We start from the raw sequence: 18,465 nt of genomic DNA, 5'->3' as shown, positions 1-18,465 counted from the left end.
CTAAGACGGAAAGCCTGACACATTGAGATAAGGCTGATGTCACATGAAAACCTCATCACAGTTTTCTGTAATGAATTGATAAAACATATTTCACGTCAAATGCTTGAGAAGTCATTCCCAATTGATCTTGTATTGCAAGTTTTGAACAGGTTTCATATGCCCAAACACTCATGAAACCTACTCAACAGATTACTGTCATGTAAAGCATGTGTTTTTTGAGGTTCGTATGCAACATCAGCAGCAGCTAAAGCCTGCAGGAGCCGGTGGGAGACCATCCTGGTGCAGGCAGAGCAGAGAGACAGGGGGGCAGACAGGGCTGGTTCAGGGCACCTGGAGTCGTTTGCAGAGCGAGCGCAGATCTTCACTGTTTAGTGCATCAATCCGACGGTGGTACTCCGTCAGAGACACTACCTGGTAGTATAAAGACAGGAACAGGTGGAACATAAAACTCTGCCAGATCCATCGCTGGCCAGGGAAAGGAAAGGGTGAGTTTTTGGAAGGTATTATGTGCACTAGGTAGTGCGATTCAGTGAACTTAACACTGCTCTTTGAATAAAGGTAGATGTATAAAAAATGTGAAGACACATATTCTAACAAAGGCTTACGGCCACTGTTAAGAGAAGGAGCATATAAAAGCACTCCATCGTTTTGCATGTTTGTGTAATATGTTTAACAACGCCACCATTGGTTGCTCAGTTAGACTAAAAGTTAACTTAAACCAAAGGATGGAAATAAGTACGATCAGTCTTTCTTGTAGCCAACCCCAAATGCAAAAAACCCACAGAACTAAGTGAGAGCACCGAACTCACAATAGTTGAGGTACGACTGATGCAACACTAGATGCCAAGTCCATGAACATGAACCCACTCTCTTCGTCAGGAACAGTAATCCACCACTACAACTGCAGCCCAGACAGACCAACAGATGACCTACGAGCATGGCTACATTCCAACAAAGTTGCACCCCACGCTACTAACTCCACTGAGAGCGGCTGCCTCTGTTCTGCCACTGAGCAAACGTTGGCGTTTAATAGTCCACGGTGTCTCGGTACAGGAGATATATTGAAAGCCTCGTGTGCGAGATAAACAAACAAAGCCACAAATACCACACACTCAGTCATATTAACTGGTCTAGGTCTGTATTCCAATGGATATTAAACTGTCTGGGAACAGATGTCATAAGCTGCCTTTGATTCTTTTAACTGTTTTTATTATTTTTTCTTAAAATGTATATATATTTTTTTTTACAACTGAGACAGTCTTGCACTCACCTTGTTGCCTCTGGTGTAAATAAGTTTTTGGGTAACAAGCTGCCTCTTTACAGCACTCAATAATGCAGCACAGCGGGTGAACTACTGCCCTGATGAAAAATACATCTGCGCCTCACTTCACTTCCAGCTCAATACACTTTAGTGCGTTTGTCCCCTGATGAAGAGTCACGTTGAGCTAGCAGCATGCTAACCTGCTACACACTTTCCCATGTGTATCAAATGCCTTTTATTTTGAAGAGAGCAATGTCATGAAAAAGGTCAGCATCTGGAAGTGACCGGTGAATTAAATACGGTGTCATACGGCACGGGTGACTGATTAACCGTCACTTTACGAGCTCTAAACTTGAAACAAACAGTTAAACATAACCGTTAACTCCTAGAACTGTTTGGTGATGTGAGGTTAAGGAAACTGATGAATGAAAAAAGGGGGCTGCCTCTCTTAACCGGCACCTAGCAACTGGAAACTTTCACACATCGTGTTACACGGTGCCAAGAGCACGGACAACCGAGGAGAGCACTTCCCTGACTGCTAAAGAGTGGTCAGATAGTGGCCACTTTGTTTAACATCAGTCACTGACCTAGACCACATCGGCTAATGGGCTAGCGGGCTAGTTAGCGTCGCTAGCACGACTAGCTAACAACAGCAAGAGAACACACAAGAACAACGTTCACACATCGCTGGAGACTGAAAACATGAACAAAGCTCAAGGAACATACACAGGTGTACTTGGGGGTCAGCCGTGTCTCTTGGTCTTTCACCCTCCTAGAAAACATGTCTTGCTTTCTGGGCGAGGTTGAAGTCGTAAAGTCACATTACAGATATCCTTTAAGTTCCCCCGTGTAGCCCCGAGACAAGAAAACGGAGTTGGTATGAAGCCTGACAGCCTGCTCGACTAAAATAGAAACATTTGTTTCCAATAGGGTTTCTACGCCGTATGATTTGTGTGACATCGCTAAAGTCCAATAACAATACGGGACAGGAGACAACCCGGCTCCCCATTGGTTAAAATAAATATGAGCGGTCCCATAACAGACAGGATTTAAAGAGACAGTAACACCACGAGCCCATGAGGTAGAGATGTTGATAGATGAGATCCTTGGTTACAAAAAAAAACAAAGTAAAAAATCAATCAAATCAATCAATAAATAAGAATACATTAATACAACTAAAATTAATTGGTCTTTTTCTTTAACAAAAATACATTAGTTTACCAAAACTCTGTTAGTAAAACATCTATTTATTTTCTTCTTAAAGCAAAAACAGTGTTGCTTAAAATTCATGTATTGTCAAACAGGACAAACAAAAGCAGCAAGTTCCTGTTTACTTATTCAAATGTAATGGATCATGTAGGGACGAACAAAATCAGTCCACTTTGTTTCCTACATCATTCATTTACATTCAAATTGAAATCCTGACCACTGCTTCCATCGTATCTATTTCTTCATACAACGAATGCATCCCTTTCATTATCCACAGGCTCAAAAACGATCTAATTTTACCAAAACCATGCAACATGTGCCGTTACAGTACTGGAAATCTAGATGGACATCCCTTGTCTATGCTACCTAGACTTACTGCCACATTCTGTTAATGTGCAATGAAGACACCTTGAGAAGTTAGTTTGACGAGAAAGGAAGACAGCTTGAACCCACATCAGTGCCACATGAGTTTGGGGCGATTTCAGAGCCAACAAAACTCCCCAAACTGTTAAAGTGCTCAATGATTACATTCCCTGCAGCAACTCATAATTGTGTTAGCCATTCAGCAAAACAAGTTGCCAAATGCTGACCAACGCTAGTGACAGTCGCACAACATGTGATGAAACTACATTACACTAACTGAGAAGAGTAAACAATTACACAAACATGCAAAACGCTTTGGTTGGAAGTTCAGTGGAGCGCATTTCCAAGCAAAGCAAGTGTTCACACAACTTACACAACTTACATGTGGTAGAAAGTTCACACAAAAAAAGTTACCATCAAATCAAGAAATATGCAGTGGTACATAGAAGTGCAATATACAGAAGCAGAATACGAAAGTAAGGTTTTGACAACTGCACAATTCTGATGGATTCAAAACCATGATCAGCACAATACGTTTGGACTATGCATTACAGAATGAAAGCAAATCAACACATTTATATAGAACATGTAAATTAACACACAACAATAAACTGGTTTCACAGGTTATGGATTAAACCATAGCGGATAACTATACTTAATCCATGTGTGTGAAGCTTGAGACAACACAACACAACAGGTGTGCTTTTAGCAAAGTGAGGGAGCGGTTTTAGCCGTGTAGACCTTACCTCCCACTCCTTGACATTGAGGTCAGTGATGGGCTCGTCCTCAGCCGCTTCTGACACATCATTCTTCTTGACAACCATAAACCCAGGCTCTTGTCCCATCCCTCTGACCCCCTCACCGTACATGTCCGGGCTCCACTGCATGAAGAACACGTACAGGTGGTCTGACCTGGGGGGGAAGAAACACAACTCCCATCAGGACATCAACTCCCGAAAGTCCTGAGAATTACTGAATACTTTGTATGTTAAAGCATTCTCAAACAGCCCTAATGGCTGTGAAGCAAGCATTTCAACATCAACAGTCACTGAACAAAACATTTTATTCGTCTTCTCATTTCTGCCTGCCTGTGTGACACGGTGTGTTCTTATCGAGTATTCTGCGACAAGAGCTGTCACTTTGTGCTTAAGTGTGGGAACACTTTGGGAACAAATGGTCCTATAATAACAAATAGTTGAACCTTGAACATTGATTTTGTTGTTCCCTTGTGGGCAGCCCAACAAGCTGTAAATACAACATTGATATATGATGAAGTTATTACAGCTAACGGGTTGGCTAATAGTTTCTTATTTACACATTAAAGCAAAAAGAGCAACCTTGGCATTCATTTGGAGTCGTATTTCTGGACACTAAAATAATGAAAGTCCCATAGTCACTCTCCTTTTAGCTCCATTTTGGTCTCCACCAACTCCTGAGGAAAACATCTGTCTCTTTAGCTGCTTAATGCTCCTCAAACATTGCGACAATCATTTTGCCCCTCTCTGCTCTCCCCTTGTGTCTGCCTTTACATGAGAACCATGTGAACAGTTTAGGATATGATAAGATGGTACGGCATAACTCACGAAGAGTTAAAAACAAATACAGTTTGTGTCACATACTGCTTTGGACATGACAGAGCTGTGCAGACTCGGTAGGCTGCGCTTCATTCAGTGTTGTGGTTGTGTACCTCCCTTCAATGGTCTCCCTTTCTTCCCACACCATTGCCAGGACACTTAAAGACACATCATGCGGGTCGCCTCCCATCTAGGTCAAGCTACAGAGTCTAGCGGCGTCTGCAGGAAAGGACTATGAGCCGCTGTGTTGTCAGTCCCAACAGCTTATGATCACTCCTCCCACACACCTCAGCCCGCTTGCGGTGCCAGGAAAGACAAATAAAAAATAATGAGTAGTCACATGTACGCGCAACGTCTCTAAATACTAGCTTTGATTTCTGGAATGCCCCCGGGGCTATCGTCCCCAGGAGCAGCGTGCATCGCAGCAAACTTGTTTTCCAGGTGGGAAATGCTGCAGCTAAGCAACTGGCGGATGACAACAACAACGCTATAACAAACAAGACTCCTGAAGTTCATAATGAAGGCGTGGGGGGTTGTTCTGTGTCATTACTGCACTCTCAACACATCACATAACCAAGAAGCATTTATGGTACCATGACTAACTATAAAAGACATGCCTGTTTGTTTGATTCAAATGTGATTAAGAGCCTGAGAGAACACCATGTGTGCTGCTGCTGTAACAGTACAGACCCATGTACTGAAAACAGAGGCGGGACAAGTGACTGATCAGATCCACCTCATGTATGTTATCACCACTTTTGTTCCTTTGCATCCTTCTCTCTGAAAAGATACGACAGACAATTGAACTACCACTGTACTGGAGCCAGATTTGGCTGTAATAAATGGCCTCTGATTTATTAAATTAAGCTTTTGGGATTAACTCTCCATATAAACATATTATGCAACTTTTCATGAAATGCGTCTCCTTCCAGCACGAAGAGCTGTAATGTAATTATGACTGCTGCTTGCTTGGCAACTCTACATCCAGACGGAGCGCTCCAACTTTGGAAAAACACATAAACAAGCCGTATCTATTTTCAGATGATAGAAAACATTACAGCTTAGGTCAGAACAAGTTCAGGAGCATTTCTGTGGGCGGAACTCTTTCCGAGGATACAAAACTAGGAAAAACACGAGCTTTATTGTTGGATGGGTTGTGTGCGTGTCCCAGCGCAGGAATAAAGTGCATGTCTGTTTCCCTGCAGAGTGAATGAATAATAAATCGTTTCGCTGTCTGGCAGAGGCAGCACAGGGAGATGGGCAGGAGCCGCAGTGGGAGTCAGACCTGACAAAGAGTGCATATTTGATTGGTTTCAAATATTAAATGGACTGGAGGTGAGACGCCTCGGTAACTCAGCTGAATATTGTGTTGGGAGTATGCTAGGGTTAGGCTAGGTCAAATCCCTGCAGCTCTCTGCATTAAAAACAAAGTCTGCTGCACTCTAAGTGGACCTATCGGAGGCTACTATATCATGTACTTTACTTTGTAGTTTTTCCATTTTAAAGATTGTTCCACATCATCAGATACCGCACTGGTTTCACTAATGTTATTTAGGCTACCACAAAAAAGGATTTGCTTGTATTCAAAGGTGTGGCAGAGACACTGACCTCTCCTGTGGCACAGCAAACCAGTACTCGTGCTTCTTGCCCTGCTGGGCATACTGCTGCATGGAGGCACTGGCGTTAGAAATAAAGGTCTTCTTCATGGGCTTCCCCACCCGCAGACACAGGAACTTGTGAGTGGGGTGCTTCCGCCTCTCCGCAGACCCTGTACCTGGAAGAGGAAATCATCACATGGTCACTAAAGCATATAAATGTGTTATTTTTTGGGGGAACATGCCTATTTGCTTTCTTGCTGGGAGTTAGATGAGAAGATCAACATTACTGTATGCTAAATATGAAGCTACAGCCAGTTAGCTTAGCCTAGCTTACACACTGGAAACTGCTTGCCCAACATACGATTTTACACTTATGCTGCCTGTATAGATCAAACTAATGAGATATAACAAGTTAATTAGAGAGCCTTACAGGTGTTGCTAGGCAGACGTTGCAAGTTTTGGACAGAGCCAGGTTAGCGGTCTTTATGCTAAGCTAATTAAACCTTTGGCAGCTTTATATTTACCGTACAGACACGAGAGTGGTATCAATCTGAACTCTGGCAGGAAAGCAAAGCAGCATATTTCCCGAGTTTGCCATCTAAAAACCAAACACATCTGGTTGATTAACTGCGTGTTCTCCGGGTTATACTTGCTTTATGCATGTGACCTAGTTTTCTATCCTCTATTTACTGGCTACTTCAACTGGCAGAAACGCAGCAGATGACAGAAACAAATGGAGAAGCACACTATGATTGATAGTGGCACGGAGTCTTCCGCCCGTGGTACATTATCAATGGCCTATTATAAGGTCGCAGCCCCAGGGAGCTGAATGACATCACTGCACCAGTGACATTACACTGCCACAAATTGTCAGCTCCTGGTTGGGCAGCTCAACATAACTAGCAATAACGACAGACAAAATAATCCGCTTAGACAACACGCTCAGTGGGACAAATTCACTTTTCAGAATGCATTAATTCTGTATTAATGCAGCCTGTTTTTGAGGTTACTTGTGTGGGCTGCGCTAATGTGCACAGAGTAATGGGCAGCCCTGCTGAGATCCCCGTGAATTAGAGCTGCTTTCGCAGCCCGGCTCCTCTGCGTGACAATAATTGACGGGGAGAAAATGGCAAACCTCTCTCTCCAACTGTCTTGGTCCATTTCTTCTTGGGGAGGGACATCTTTTCTTTTGGAATCACAACTGCGTGTCTAGAGTGGACAGTGGGTTGTATGGACACTAGTGAGTGTGACATACTGAGGCCACTGTCGGATAACAAGACCCACACTGTGCCACCCAGGCTTTAATTAAAAGGATGCTGCCATGGTTTTGTATATGTTAGCCAATTAACTACTAACTGCATAGGATTTGCCAGCCATTAACTCGAGCACATCTTGTCTAACTACCTAACTTCCAGGCAGTCACTGCTTTCCTAGTTTAATTCCATCATCTTGCTGGAGGGATTCTGCTACCTTTATCTTATTGCTGGTGGCGATACAGTTGAGAGAAAGGGCCGTTATAAAACTACTTGTTGGTGCGTTCAAGGATAATCTGAAATTGCCATTTGTCGAAGTTGTCAGGAAACCTGAAAGATGATGTGCTGATGTGAAATTGTCTATTGTTTTTGAGAAGGAACCTACTTGTTAAGAAGACAGACAGCCTGCATAATGAAGAAAGAAGAAGAACCGGCTTGTGGCATTTGTTTTCCTTCTTCCATTTGGTGTCCAACTTATTTGAAATATTGCACATAAATATATTACATTTACAAGACTAAAGAAGTCCACATGTTTTGACTCAAGTTTTTCTTTTGGTTTCGTATATACGTTACTGGAAGGAGGCTTGTTATATCATCCAGCGTGGAGTGGACCACCAATAAGTAACTACCCATAGTTGGCAGGTTAAAACATAAAGCCACTGATCCTTTAATCTTAAACATGGCAATGAGAACAAAACACGTTTATTCCAGGCTTTGGGGAAGGTAGTATTTGTCTAAATCCACATGAAAGCAACCCAGAGAAGGATGTCACGTGTAAATAACACCTCTCTGAATGCTGTCTCAGAAGGTGTTTTGATGTTGGGTTTCATCGCCACCGTGTTTCGCCTTTGGGCATCACTCGTGTTTGTGGCGTTGTGGTGTTTGATAGGCTTTAGCTTATCGCCCAGAGGAGAGGCCCAGACCACTCAGAGCCCGAGATCAAAGAGCTGCATAAAGCCCCATAAAGCCCGGCTAGCTCCGCCGAGCTGATAACAACAGAGAGGCTGCCATTTTCCTTCGTCTTTATATTCCAATTACTACCAAGGCAGAGTGGAAACAGCAAGGTTATCGGGAACCAACATGAGAGACGTGATTCTGAAGCAGCCCGAGAGGAGAGGAACTCGCTTTGATAGTCTTCAGAAGAAAATGGATGTAGGGGTTGCAGCTAAAAGACAACATGAAGCCAGATTCATCACCTGAAATGTCCTCTACCTGTTTTTCACGAGCTTCGAGTCACACGTTTTCCAACTGTTACTATGTAAAGGTGTTTACCCTCTGCAGAGTTCTGCGTGCCGTCCTTTGGCGTCTGCTCTACATCCTCCTTGCCCTGTTGCATAGTGTCCGTTTTGGAGACGTCTGTCCCCTCGTTGGCTTCCCCCTGTGGACTGGTTGAGACAGAGGTGGTGTCTGCGGCACCAGGGGTGGCTGAGCTTTGGGACCCCGGGCGAGAGGTGCTCCTGCTGCTGGGGCCCTGGGCCTGGCTAGTGCTGCTGCTGGTGGTGGTGGTGGGCGTACTTGGTGGCTTCTCTACACTGTGCTGCTTGGATCTTATGGGGGACTGGCTATCGCTCTTTGTGGCAGTGTCTGGTGGATTGTCCTCTGCTTTCGCTGCGGCGCTCTCCTCCGGCTGACTGGCACCGAGGGCACCACCTGGGGCCCGGGAGGCGGCACCGCTGGCCTCTACCTGGGTGACGGTTTGCACAGACTCCGTGAAAGCGCCTGAGGACTTGTCCAGGCGGAGGTCCTCATTAGATGCTTGCTCCTCCTCACGGATGGGGGACAGCTCCGTCTCGGTGAAGACGTCTTCGGAGAAGGAGCCCTCGGTGCTGCGTGGGGCCGTGCTGCCACCGTCGTTGGCCCCCGGCTCCCTAAGGCGCTGCTCTGGCTCCTTCTGGGAGGGATGTCTCTCGGTGGGAAGAGGCTCCAGGTCACTGGAAACAAAGAGAAGCAATAAGACATGTGCAACTCTATCACGAGTAGAGGAATATTTGGACATTTCCCTACATGTAGAGGGATCAGTTCAGCTGTTATGGTTAGTATTAGTCAGCCTGTAAAACCAATAATACGATGCCCTCTGTGGCTCTGAAGGGGCCGTCTAATATATGAGAAAACCTGAGCCGTTAAACAGAATAGTCTGTGTTACAAACTGGGGCCATGGAGCTGGAAAGACGTGGGTGCTCTAATGAGAGACAGTATTGAGCTCCACATCAGTCAGGGTCTCTGCATATGATCTTTCTAGAAGCGCAACACTAAATCACTTGAGTGCACTTCGAACCAATCATCAGCCACATTTATGATCAATAACCTATCATTAAAAGGGTCAATGCATAATGCATGCATTTCCTGGCTGAGAGTTTATTTTAACAATCGACCTGCTACTTCCTCTCCCATTCTGTTGTTTAACAAACGCTCAAACTAAATTTAAAAGATCAAACATGATAACTATGCAAGTCTTACAGATTTTTAGGATACATATAGATATATTTATTAGATGAGACTACTACACATGAGGGCATTTTCAAACACATTAACTAATCTATGTACCCACAGAACGGGCTGCAGAGAGAGATGCCCTGATCTTCTTAAAACATTATCATGTTTCGATTTATTTATTTACATGATCATATCTAGTGGTTTGGGTCATACATGCAGTCTGTTCACTGTGAACACTTTCTTTTCAAAGTTTGGCAAATCACTGTTGCATGACAGGAACAGGAACGGAAACGAAAAAGAAAGCAGGAACCAGTGAACTGCTTAGAGGAACTCGTATCAAGGTAAACACTGTTTGCCCCGTCGTTCATGTTGAACTGATATATGCAGAAATACTGTTCCACCAAATTTGTGCATATTTAGATAACAGTATGTTATTTATTTCATCTATTTTTGTTAAGAGTAACAAATAAAGCTGTATAACTGTTCAAAAGGACCAAATCTGTGTTTCACGCAAATAAAACAGACAGAGATGTAGAGAGAGAGAGAGAGGTAGAGAGAGAGAGAGAGAGGTAGAGAGAGAGAGAGAGACGTAGAGAGAGAGAGAGAGAGACGTAGAGAGAGAGAGAGAGACGTAGAGAGAGAGAGAGAGAGACGTAGAGAGAGAGAGAGAGAGACGTAGAGAGAGAGAGAGAGAGACGTAGAGAGAGAGAGAGAGAGAGACGTAGAGAGAGAGAGAGAGACGTAGAGAGAGAGAGAGAGAGACGTAGAGAGAGAGAGAGACGTAGAGAGAGAGAGATGGGCCTGGCACACAAACCGATCATTTGCCAGCACAAGAACTACTCCACGGGCAACACTCGACTGCTTAAACACAAAAACCACTCAGACTCCCAAAAACTGACTCCACAGGGTTCCTAATATTAGATCACATTTGCCCTTACATCAATCTGTCTTCAACAGCAACAACACTAAAACAATTTAAATGAAGCAAAAACTCGTGGGAGGAAACACAAGTGGATCCGCTGAAGTGGCTGCTTCCTAGTGCATGAAGAGGTGAGCAATCCGTACGTAGGAGGGGTGAAGGCATACGTCATTATTAACCCTGGTGTAATTGCTGTTTCCTTTATATTTTGGTATGTGTAGGGGGGGGATGATTAAACTGAAAACTTGAAATTGGTTGCTGATGCAATCTGACCGCGGGTGCAGCAGAGAATGACATTGATTATAACGAGGTTGCTGCGTTTCTGGGAAAGGTGAGAGTGGGAGGAAGCACTTTGGAATTAAACTGTGGGGAAAGATAGAAAGCGTAACTATAAGAGCGTATGTAGGAGTAAATTAGAATCACGAGTCAGGGTTTATATACTTGAAATAACTACATGTGTTAGTCTTCATAGAGGTCTTTACCATACACACTCAACAACAACAGCGAATGTCAACGTTTCTTTCTTACTCGGGCACAGCCTCTCTGATCTTAGGGTCGGTGATCTCCTTGCAGATGGCAGCAGACTGCACCTCCTCCAGGGGACACATGATGCCGTACTCCTCGCACCCATGGGCCTGAACCAGTGGGTCCATCCGGTGGGGGTCAAACATGATGTTGTTGGGTGTCACCAGCAACACCCCGCTCACCGCACCCTGAATCGACACGGGAGAAGAGAGGGAGGAATTTAGAACCCCATCAAAACTTTAAACACAGAGCTTAGCATGTTCGTCGACCGCCGCAAGATAATCAAAAGCACCTCTGTCACATAAAGAACTGGAAGCCGAATCAATTTGAGACCGCAAATGTCCTAAATCAAGTAGAAGTTATTGACTGCCGGCACCGTGACCACTTCAGTGCTTTCATTTGGTACCTGGGAGTGAATCAGCTGTGGTTCAATACCATGGATCTGTGTGTGTGTGTGTGTGTGTGTGTGTGTGTGTGTGTGTGTGTGTGTGTGTGTGTGTGTGTGAGAACAGAACAGCTGCCTGGACAGAGTAGTGTGTTGACACACACACACACAATATGCTTTCTTAGTTCTTCTTTTGTATTATCCTAGCATTATTGTATTATCTTAGAACCAAGGTCAAACAGTCAGATCTCAGTCAAAAAAACTAAAACAAGGAACTGAACGGAGGTGAAGAGGATCTGAAAACAACATGTAACTGTACCCAAGACCTTTCAAGATCCTCAATTTAGATAACTCACTTTACAGCACTTCAAGGGGCTGCAGAACAGCATTACGTCTAATCAGCAGAATTAAACTATAGTCGGCAGGAGAGACGCTCCTCTTCATGTGCTGGTCTGCAGGGTTATTCAGATCCGCCCACACATGTGCCCACACGTTACTGTGCTCTCATTTCATCCTCGTTCCAGGGTTTCTTAAATCAATTCGACAACAACAAACAAAAACAAACGGCGCGCTGGAGTGCCTCTGTTTATTAGGATCTCAGTTGTGAAAGATGACTTTCCCTCTAACTGCCTTGTTTACGTCTGCCTCGGGTTGGTGATTTCATGTTTTGCTGAGAATACCATCGGAGGGCACCGAATTAGCAACTGAAACAGCAAAAGACGATCATGTTTTTCAAAAGTGAAAGTGGTCGTCACGGACGGCATCGTCTGCTGAAGTGAAGCGCTTGGTATTTCTGCTGATTTGTTCTTGTGTTATTGTGGAAGGGTGTAAACTACCGAATCTCAGAAGAAGAACTTGATCTCTGATCGTATCGATGGTTTACAACGCTGAACAACAAACCAAGAAATAGAAAAACAGCTTTAATGTGGACTTATATTTGAAGTGCGTTACTTTTCTCTTCATATCTACAGCCAAGACTTTTGAAATAAGGAGTGTGTTGAGAACTTGCAGCTGGTGGCTGTATAGAATAATCATATATTTAGTTTGATACCAATACAACCACTGCCAATCTCTCTCCATTTGTCACATTCAGGGGTGTTTTTCTTTTTCGCTGACATCATTTTATCTTCAGACCACAGCAGTTTGCAGCAAACTGTCGGTCACATGACCAGGAGGGTGCAGACAGAGTGCCTTCTATAACACGTCTTACCATGCCACCAGTGATGTACTTGCAGTTGATCTTGAGGAACTTCTCTGTGAGGGCCTCTTCCTCCTCGGAGGTGGATGACACCACTCTGGACTGGCGCAGGGCAGAGAACACCGGGGGGTGAACGCCTTCTGGTCTGGGGGGGCCATCAGAGTCCTTGAGATAGGATGGGAGGGGGTGTGGACACCACTTGTTAGTTAGTACGTACTTTTATAATACCCATCATCTGTTCTTGTGCTGGACTAGTTTGTCCTTCGTCACCATAAACAGATAAGGGAGCATTTTAAAGTCGGGAGTTAATGGAGACATATGCTCGTTTCCAGGTTCATTCTTGTATTTTGGGTTTTTACTAGAACATGTTTACATGCTTTAATGTTCAAAATACTTTAAACATGAATATACCTGTATTTATGTGCATATCAGCGTAAATGCGTAGCTAGGCAACAGCTTGGGTCCATGTTTACTTCCTGTCACTCACATACACTGCAACCGTAAATAAGCTGAGACACATTTCGTATGTTGACGTTTAAACCATAAATTGTATATTTGTAACATAACTGTACAGAAATCCTGAAGGCTCATTTAAAGGGACAGTTTCTGAATACGGGGCTGTGTCTATTTCTACGTGAACTCAGCGTTTCAATACTTTAACGGTATTATTATAGCACTTAGACGTAATTTAATAATTAGAAAAAAGGGAAAATCTCACTTTTTACAACATGGGACCTTTACATGAAAGGAAGTGATGAATCTAAAACTGACAAAGGCAAAACTGTAGAAGCTGTATTCCACTTTATCTCTCACACACACACACGCACACACACACACACACGCACACGCACACACTAAACAGCATCCAACTAAATGATGAGATGATAAGCACTGTCGAACAAGCATAGTTTGGTTCACTTGGTAATACATGGTGTAACTAATTTGCGTGTCATTTCATCAAACTAATGCGTTTGAGTCTCTAAATGTATTATCTATATATAAACAGATATTTCCTGCACAGTGGAAAACAATCGGGTTAGAAGAAAGCCAATGACGAGCCGAGTGAATGTGCCTCCTGTGTGCCTGAGCCTCACACGGCCAATTAGGTGAAAAATATTCATATGAGACCGAAGATCTAATTATTGTGCTTCCGGCACTACCTAGTTAGTGTTATTTAGACTGATGAATGAGAGGCCAGACTTTTATAAATGTATTAAAAAATGTGTCAAGAGCCCTGATTCTCTGTATTAAACTGTTCATCGTTAATAGTTTATTTATTCAGTTAATTTAACAAATGCCAGTTCAACATGAAGGTTTTTATTTTTCACATTGTCTGGCCGGGCAAGTGGCCTGATTGGTACTGTGAGTGTGAAACTCTCAAGAGATGAGAAGATCCCGCTCCCTTCTCATCTGCAGAAAAAAAACCGGTGTTTAATTATTTTTTACCACTTGCCTGATTGGGCCTGCGAGTGGCTAGATTTACTAGCCTGCCCCGGCCGTCTTGGCTATCCTCATGGTCTAGATATGGTCAGATTAGGAGACAATGGGCCCCTGCACACAGACGTGCTAGTGGGCTTTTTTCGTGGGTCGGTTGCTTTTTCCTCTCTTTGTGGTCATTGTGGATGTTTGATTGAGTAAGAAGAACAACAGGTCCAGGAACCCTGGGCGAGCACACGGTGGGTCTGTTCAGAACTCCATCCATGATACCAACAAGCCAACATACCGATCACCTTCTGACTCTGCCAGGGGCGGGGAGGGGCCCATACACTACTTTACTCTGTGCTATGTCCTTTAGAAGGTGGGTCATACAATAACACACAAGTCTATAAGTGTGTATTGGTGTATCCTTCATGTACATGGACACATCAAAATTACAATAAGCCTTTAGTAATAATACCTTTCTATGCCTACAGTACATATACATGCATACTATATTATTTAGTGGTTGTATTGAGCATGGAGTGCTGCAAAATACAGTATGTGGTGTCTTTAATAAAGGTCAAGAATGACAACCAGCAGAACTACCAAACTACTGTATTAATGTTTATGTTACTTATAATTAAAGAAAGAATCATTTACAGATGTGAGAATGATGAAATATAATACTATTTTCCTTTATAATAACGGTTGTTTGTCCGTATTCTGCGAGATGCTCCACAGCAAGTAAGTGATGTCTCAACCATGTTGTTGTATTATATGTTGACACACACACTATGAAGCAATTTTGTTACTGCTTCTTCGGCTACGCCACGGTAACTCCGCAAGCTGCCACAGATGGTGCGTCTGCTGGGCTGGAAACACGAGGTGTGGTGGGGTTGGTGTTTCCACCGGTGGCCTGTTGCCATGCGGTGTCTGAGACACGGGGGAGAGACCGACTCAAGTCCGTCTGAATAACCATCCAAGGGGGAGAACCGTCCGACTGGGAGACATTTTGCAGGACGGAGCTGACTGAACAACGCTGGACAGTCTGACACCGAATGACTGCTGGAGGAGTCAGAACGGATGGAGAGATGAGAAGAAGTGAGGGAGAGGAGAAATAGGGACAAGGAGGACAAAAACAGAGAAGTAACTGCAGCAGAAACAGGGAGATAGAGAGAGCTGAAGGCAATGAAAGAGTGATTGGAGTGAGGACAAAGAACAAAAGGGAAAAAGAGGACAGAGATGAGTGTGTGGGAGTCATCAACGAGGGGGATTTCAACCGGGAGGGGAGGGCCGTCGAAAGCCGACGGAGGAGTGCGGTGAAGAGCTTAGAGAAGACAGCCCGAGCCAATAACAACTGTCTGCTGTCCTCCTGACACCCACCCCCACACCTCCCCCTGTCCGTCTCCTAGCGCAGTCGACAAACAGCCGGCAGCTACTGACCCACACCGACACAAGCAGCCCAGACACCGGGCCGATCTGCTGCAGCCAAAAACAAGCCTCTCTGGTCAAGGAGACCAAAAAAAAAAAGAAAGTGAAATGGAGATAAAACATCCTCAAAACAAAACAAAAAAAAAGAGCAGGATCCCTAATCTCTGAGAGCATCGAGTGTTGATGAATTTCAGATGTGAGAGCCAGCTGTCGGAGACGAGGACCGCTCGTCCTCCACTTAAACTGAGAACACCTCACCTACACAACTGCACTTAAATCGCTCCACTTCCCCGTGAGTCACTTCCCCAATGACTCATTCAAGCTGGCCTTCCTGCTCCGATGTTAAATATGAAAAGAGGAGCAGCCCTTTCCGCCTTTCGAGAACACAGCTGGGAACAGAAGCACACACACGCGTTGACCACGTGTGCAGCACACACCTGCAGTTAAAATGAGCAGCAACGGGTGTCCAAACATGTCCTCCCTCGAAGAAATGCAGGACAAACACCGACTCCCATTCCCTCTTATTAAATATGGCACATGTGAGAAATGGGTGTTATGTGTCGGTGACTGAATAACACACATCACATGCTGGACACAGTCCACATAAATGAGTGTGAAGAAGCACTCGCTGTCCACCAGCTGAGAAACGCTGCTCACAAGGTGATTAGAAAAGGATTTCTTTTGGCATAGTGCCCAAATGTTGACTTGCAAAGCAAACAGATAACGTTGCATTTGTACATTATGTTGCTGAGTGGGATGATTACCGTCTGAAATAAGAGGGAAAGACATTGACAAGAGTGAGATCAAGTTGGTCTGTTGTATTGGCTGCCATGATGATGGCATATTGTCAAAAGCTGACAATCTGTCCCTTTATTCATCTTTCAATATGAAATTCTAGCTGTAAAAAAACAACAAAAAAAAACAAACTAAAACCTTGGCTCACTGACTCAGCAGTTTAATTTCACCAGGTCATAGTTCATGCACGGGAGCCGAGGGAGACGGCGTGACGATCAAATAAAAAGTGAAGTAACCAGATTCCAGTCCGTCTTGGAAAAAGGATTTGTCAGTGTGTGCGTGTGTGTGCGACATCAAAGGGAGAGAAAGAGCATAGTGCAGCATAGTAGACTGGCTGCAGCACTGAAATCCAAAGATGAAAGAGCTGCTGGCCTCAGACTGTGAGTAACCGCTGTGTGTGGGGGCTGTGAAGAAGAGGAAGGTAGGATTGGAAGAGTATTGAAATGGATGGACAGGAAGTGAGTGGCCGAGGTGAGAAAAAGGAGGCATCACAGTTATCTACTCTACAGGGAGCCGTGTTGTGTGTGTGTGTGTGTGTGTGTGTGTGTGGGGGGGGGGGGGTCTGACACCAACGCTGGGGACAGGAGATGGGTGAAGCAGTGTCTGATGACAGCTGTGGTGGGGCTACAGAAATCAATATCCTTTTAGTTTCCAAACAATATTTCTCTCAGTTAAAATAATCTAGAGAGAGACTGTGGCTCCTGTAAACCATAGCTTCCCTCCTACTGTGGTGATGAAAGACAAAATGAGAGGCAATAAATCAATGAAAGACATTCTGCAGTTGTCCATATAGATTAAAAAGACACCATTCACTAACAAAATGTCTTTTAAATGGCACATCGGCTGCTTTTTGCTCGATGTAATGACAAAGATTTCGGAGGGGAACTCTGCAGGTGCCACCCGGCTTTGACCTTGTCAGTGACACATGGTGCAATCAAAAATCAATCCATAGCTCCACCGTGTGGGCACGGCCGTGTTCTGCAAGAGGGAGCACACAATGGTCGGGATTCATCAAATGTCAGCAGCCTGAGGCCCTCAAGCACAGTCTGTACTGCTAGAAAACACAAAACAAGATGACGTCATTTTCACAAGTTAACCTCGAGATTCTCACTAAAGCATAGCAGGTGCTGGACACTAGGAGATGAAACCCGTTCACTAGAGCGAAAGCATCACTAACGTAGCCATGTGGCGCCAGAGATATATATATATATATATATATAATCTAAACTGGTTCTACTTCCTCCATTACTAATTTTAGGTCACACCCCAGTGGAAGGACGGAAGGAAGGACGGAGGGAGGCAAATCAGTCGCCAAAAGAGGAAGAGACAAGGGAAGGTCACAGTAGTAGCTCAACCACGGCGGTGAGTAAGCATGTGTGTGTGTGTGTGTGTGTGTGTGTGTGTGTCAGTGTCAGTATGTGCACAAGGAAGGTCTGGGTAGGACAAAGAGGACCCGCCTGCCCACACAGATGACCAGAGAGCAAGTACGCCAGTGAGCTGGTGGCTGCCAAATAATCCGACGACAGCAAGACCGCCAGCCGGACAGTCAGCCAGCTCCCCATGCATGCGCGCGCACGCACGCACGCACGCACGCACGCACGCACGCACGCACGCACGCACGCAGTCATCCAGACGGCCAGCCAACGATCCATGCCTGCAAGATGTGTTACTTTTTGCTGCCAATACCGGCGGGCCAGCAGGCAGAGCGAGAGCAGGAAGACACTTCAGAGCCGCCTTATCTGGCCTTTAGCGCTCGCTCTCACAGAAACGCTGAACAACGTGGCTGCATGGCCTAAAAACTTTTACCGTGCTAACTGAAGCATGGCCGGCCTTGTGTAGCAAGTGCATCAAAGCATATGATGCCCTTGTATTATTTTGCGGCAGACTTTTGATTTGACGCCTCTTGTCAAATAGCCCCTCTTTTCCCTTCTTACGACGATGGGTGTTCATCCGGTAGGAGACTCATCTGTTCAATGTCTTCACTTGTTTTCAGCCACGACAGGAAAAATATAATTCAACGAAAACTCAGCCTTTCTAGTTATCTTCCAGTAAAACGGTGTCAAACTGGACCTGACCAATTTTGTCAATTCAGAACCTGACAT

The 18,465-nt window shown here is 44.6% G+C and overlaps 1 protein-coding gene and 1 long non-coding RNA gene across 11 annotated transcripts in view; one reads left to right on the top strand and one right to left on the bottom strand.

The window, feature by feature from the left end:
- Positions 1 to 18,465, bottom strand: part of oxr1a (oxidation resistance 1a) — a 58,948-nt gene that overhangs the window by 6,887 nt on the left and 33,596 nt on the right. For 4 of the 6 annotated variants that reach the window (XM_076096506.1, XM_076096504.1, XM_076096505.1 and 1 more), the window contains 6 exons: positions 12,731 to 12,883; positions 11,139 to 11,323; positions 8,531 to 9,189; positions 6,016 to 6,181; positions 3,580 to 3,745; positions 331 to 411 (listed from right to left, as the gene is read on the bottom strand). In XM_076096506.1, the coding sequence (XP_075952621.1) occupies positions 331 to 411; positions 3,580 to 3,745; positions 6,016 to 6,181; positions 8,531 to 9,189; positions 11,139 to 11,323; positions 12,731 to 12,883 (1,410 nt within the window). Of the gene's footprint in view, positions 1 to 330; positions 412 to 1,987; positions 2,404 to 3,579; positions 3,746 to 6,015; positions 6,182 to 8,530; positions 9,190 to 11,138; positions 11,324 to 12,730; positions 12,884 to 18,465 lie in introns of those variants that run through there. The other 2 variants (XM_076096507.1, XM_076096509.1) reach the window with 2 other exon arrangements.
- Positions 40 to 15,671, top strand: LOC142955126 (uncharacterized). 5 transcript variants are annotated; one of them, XR_012955799.1, is made up of 4 exons: positions 90 to 485; positions 9,942 to 10,032; positions 10,649 to 10,741; positions 11,149 to 15,671. It is a non-coding gene; the product is annotated as an uncharacterized LOC142955126 (long non-coding RNA). The 5 variants fall into 5 exon arrangements; XR_012955802.1 differs by adding an exon at positions 10,832 to 10,941 and having other exon boundaries at positions 94 to 485; positions 9,942 to 10,741; XR_012955798.1 differs by having other exon boundaries at positions 95 to 485; positions 9,942 to 10,741.

This window comes from Anarhichas minor, unplaced genomic scaffold (genome assembly GCF_050575085.1).
Source record: "Anarhichas minor isolate MPS153535 unplaced genomic scaffold, ASM5057508v1 ptg000022l, whole genome shotgun sequence".
NCBI lineage: Eukaryota > Metazoa > Chordata > Actinopteri > Perciformes > Anarhichadidae > Anarhichas > Anarhichas minor.
The sequence above is the reverse complement of the archived record's forward strand: the minus strand, read 5'-3'. Positions and strand labels throughout refer to the sequence as shown.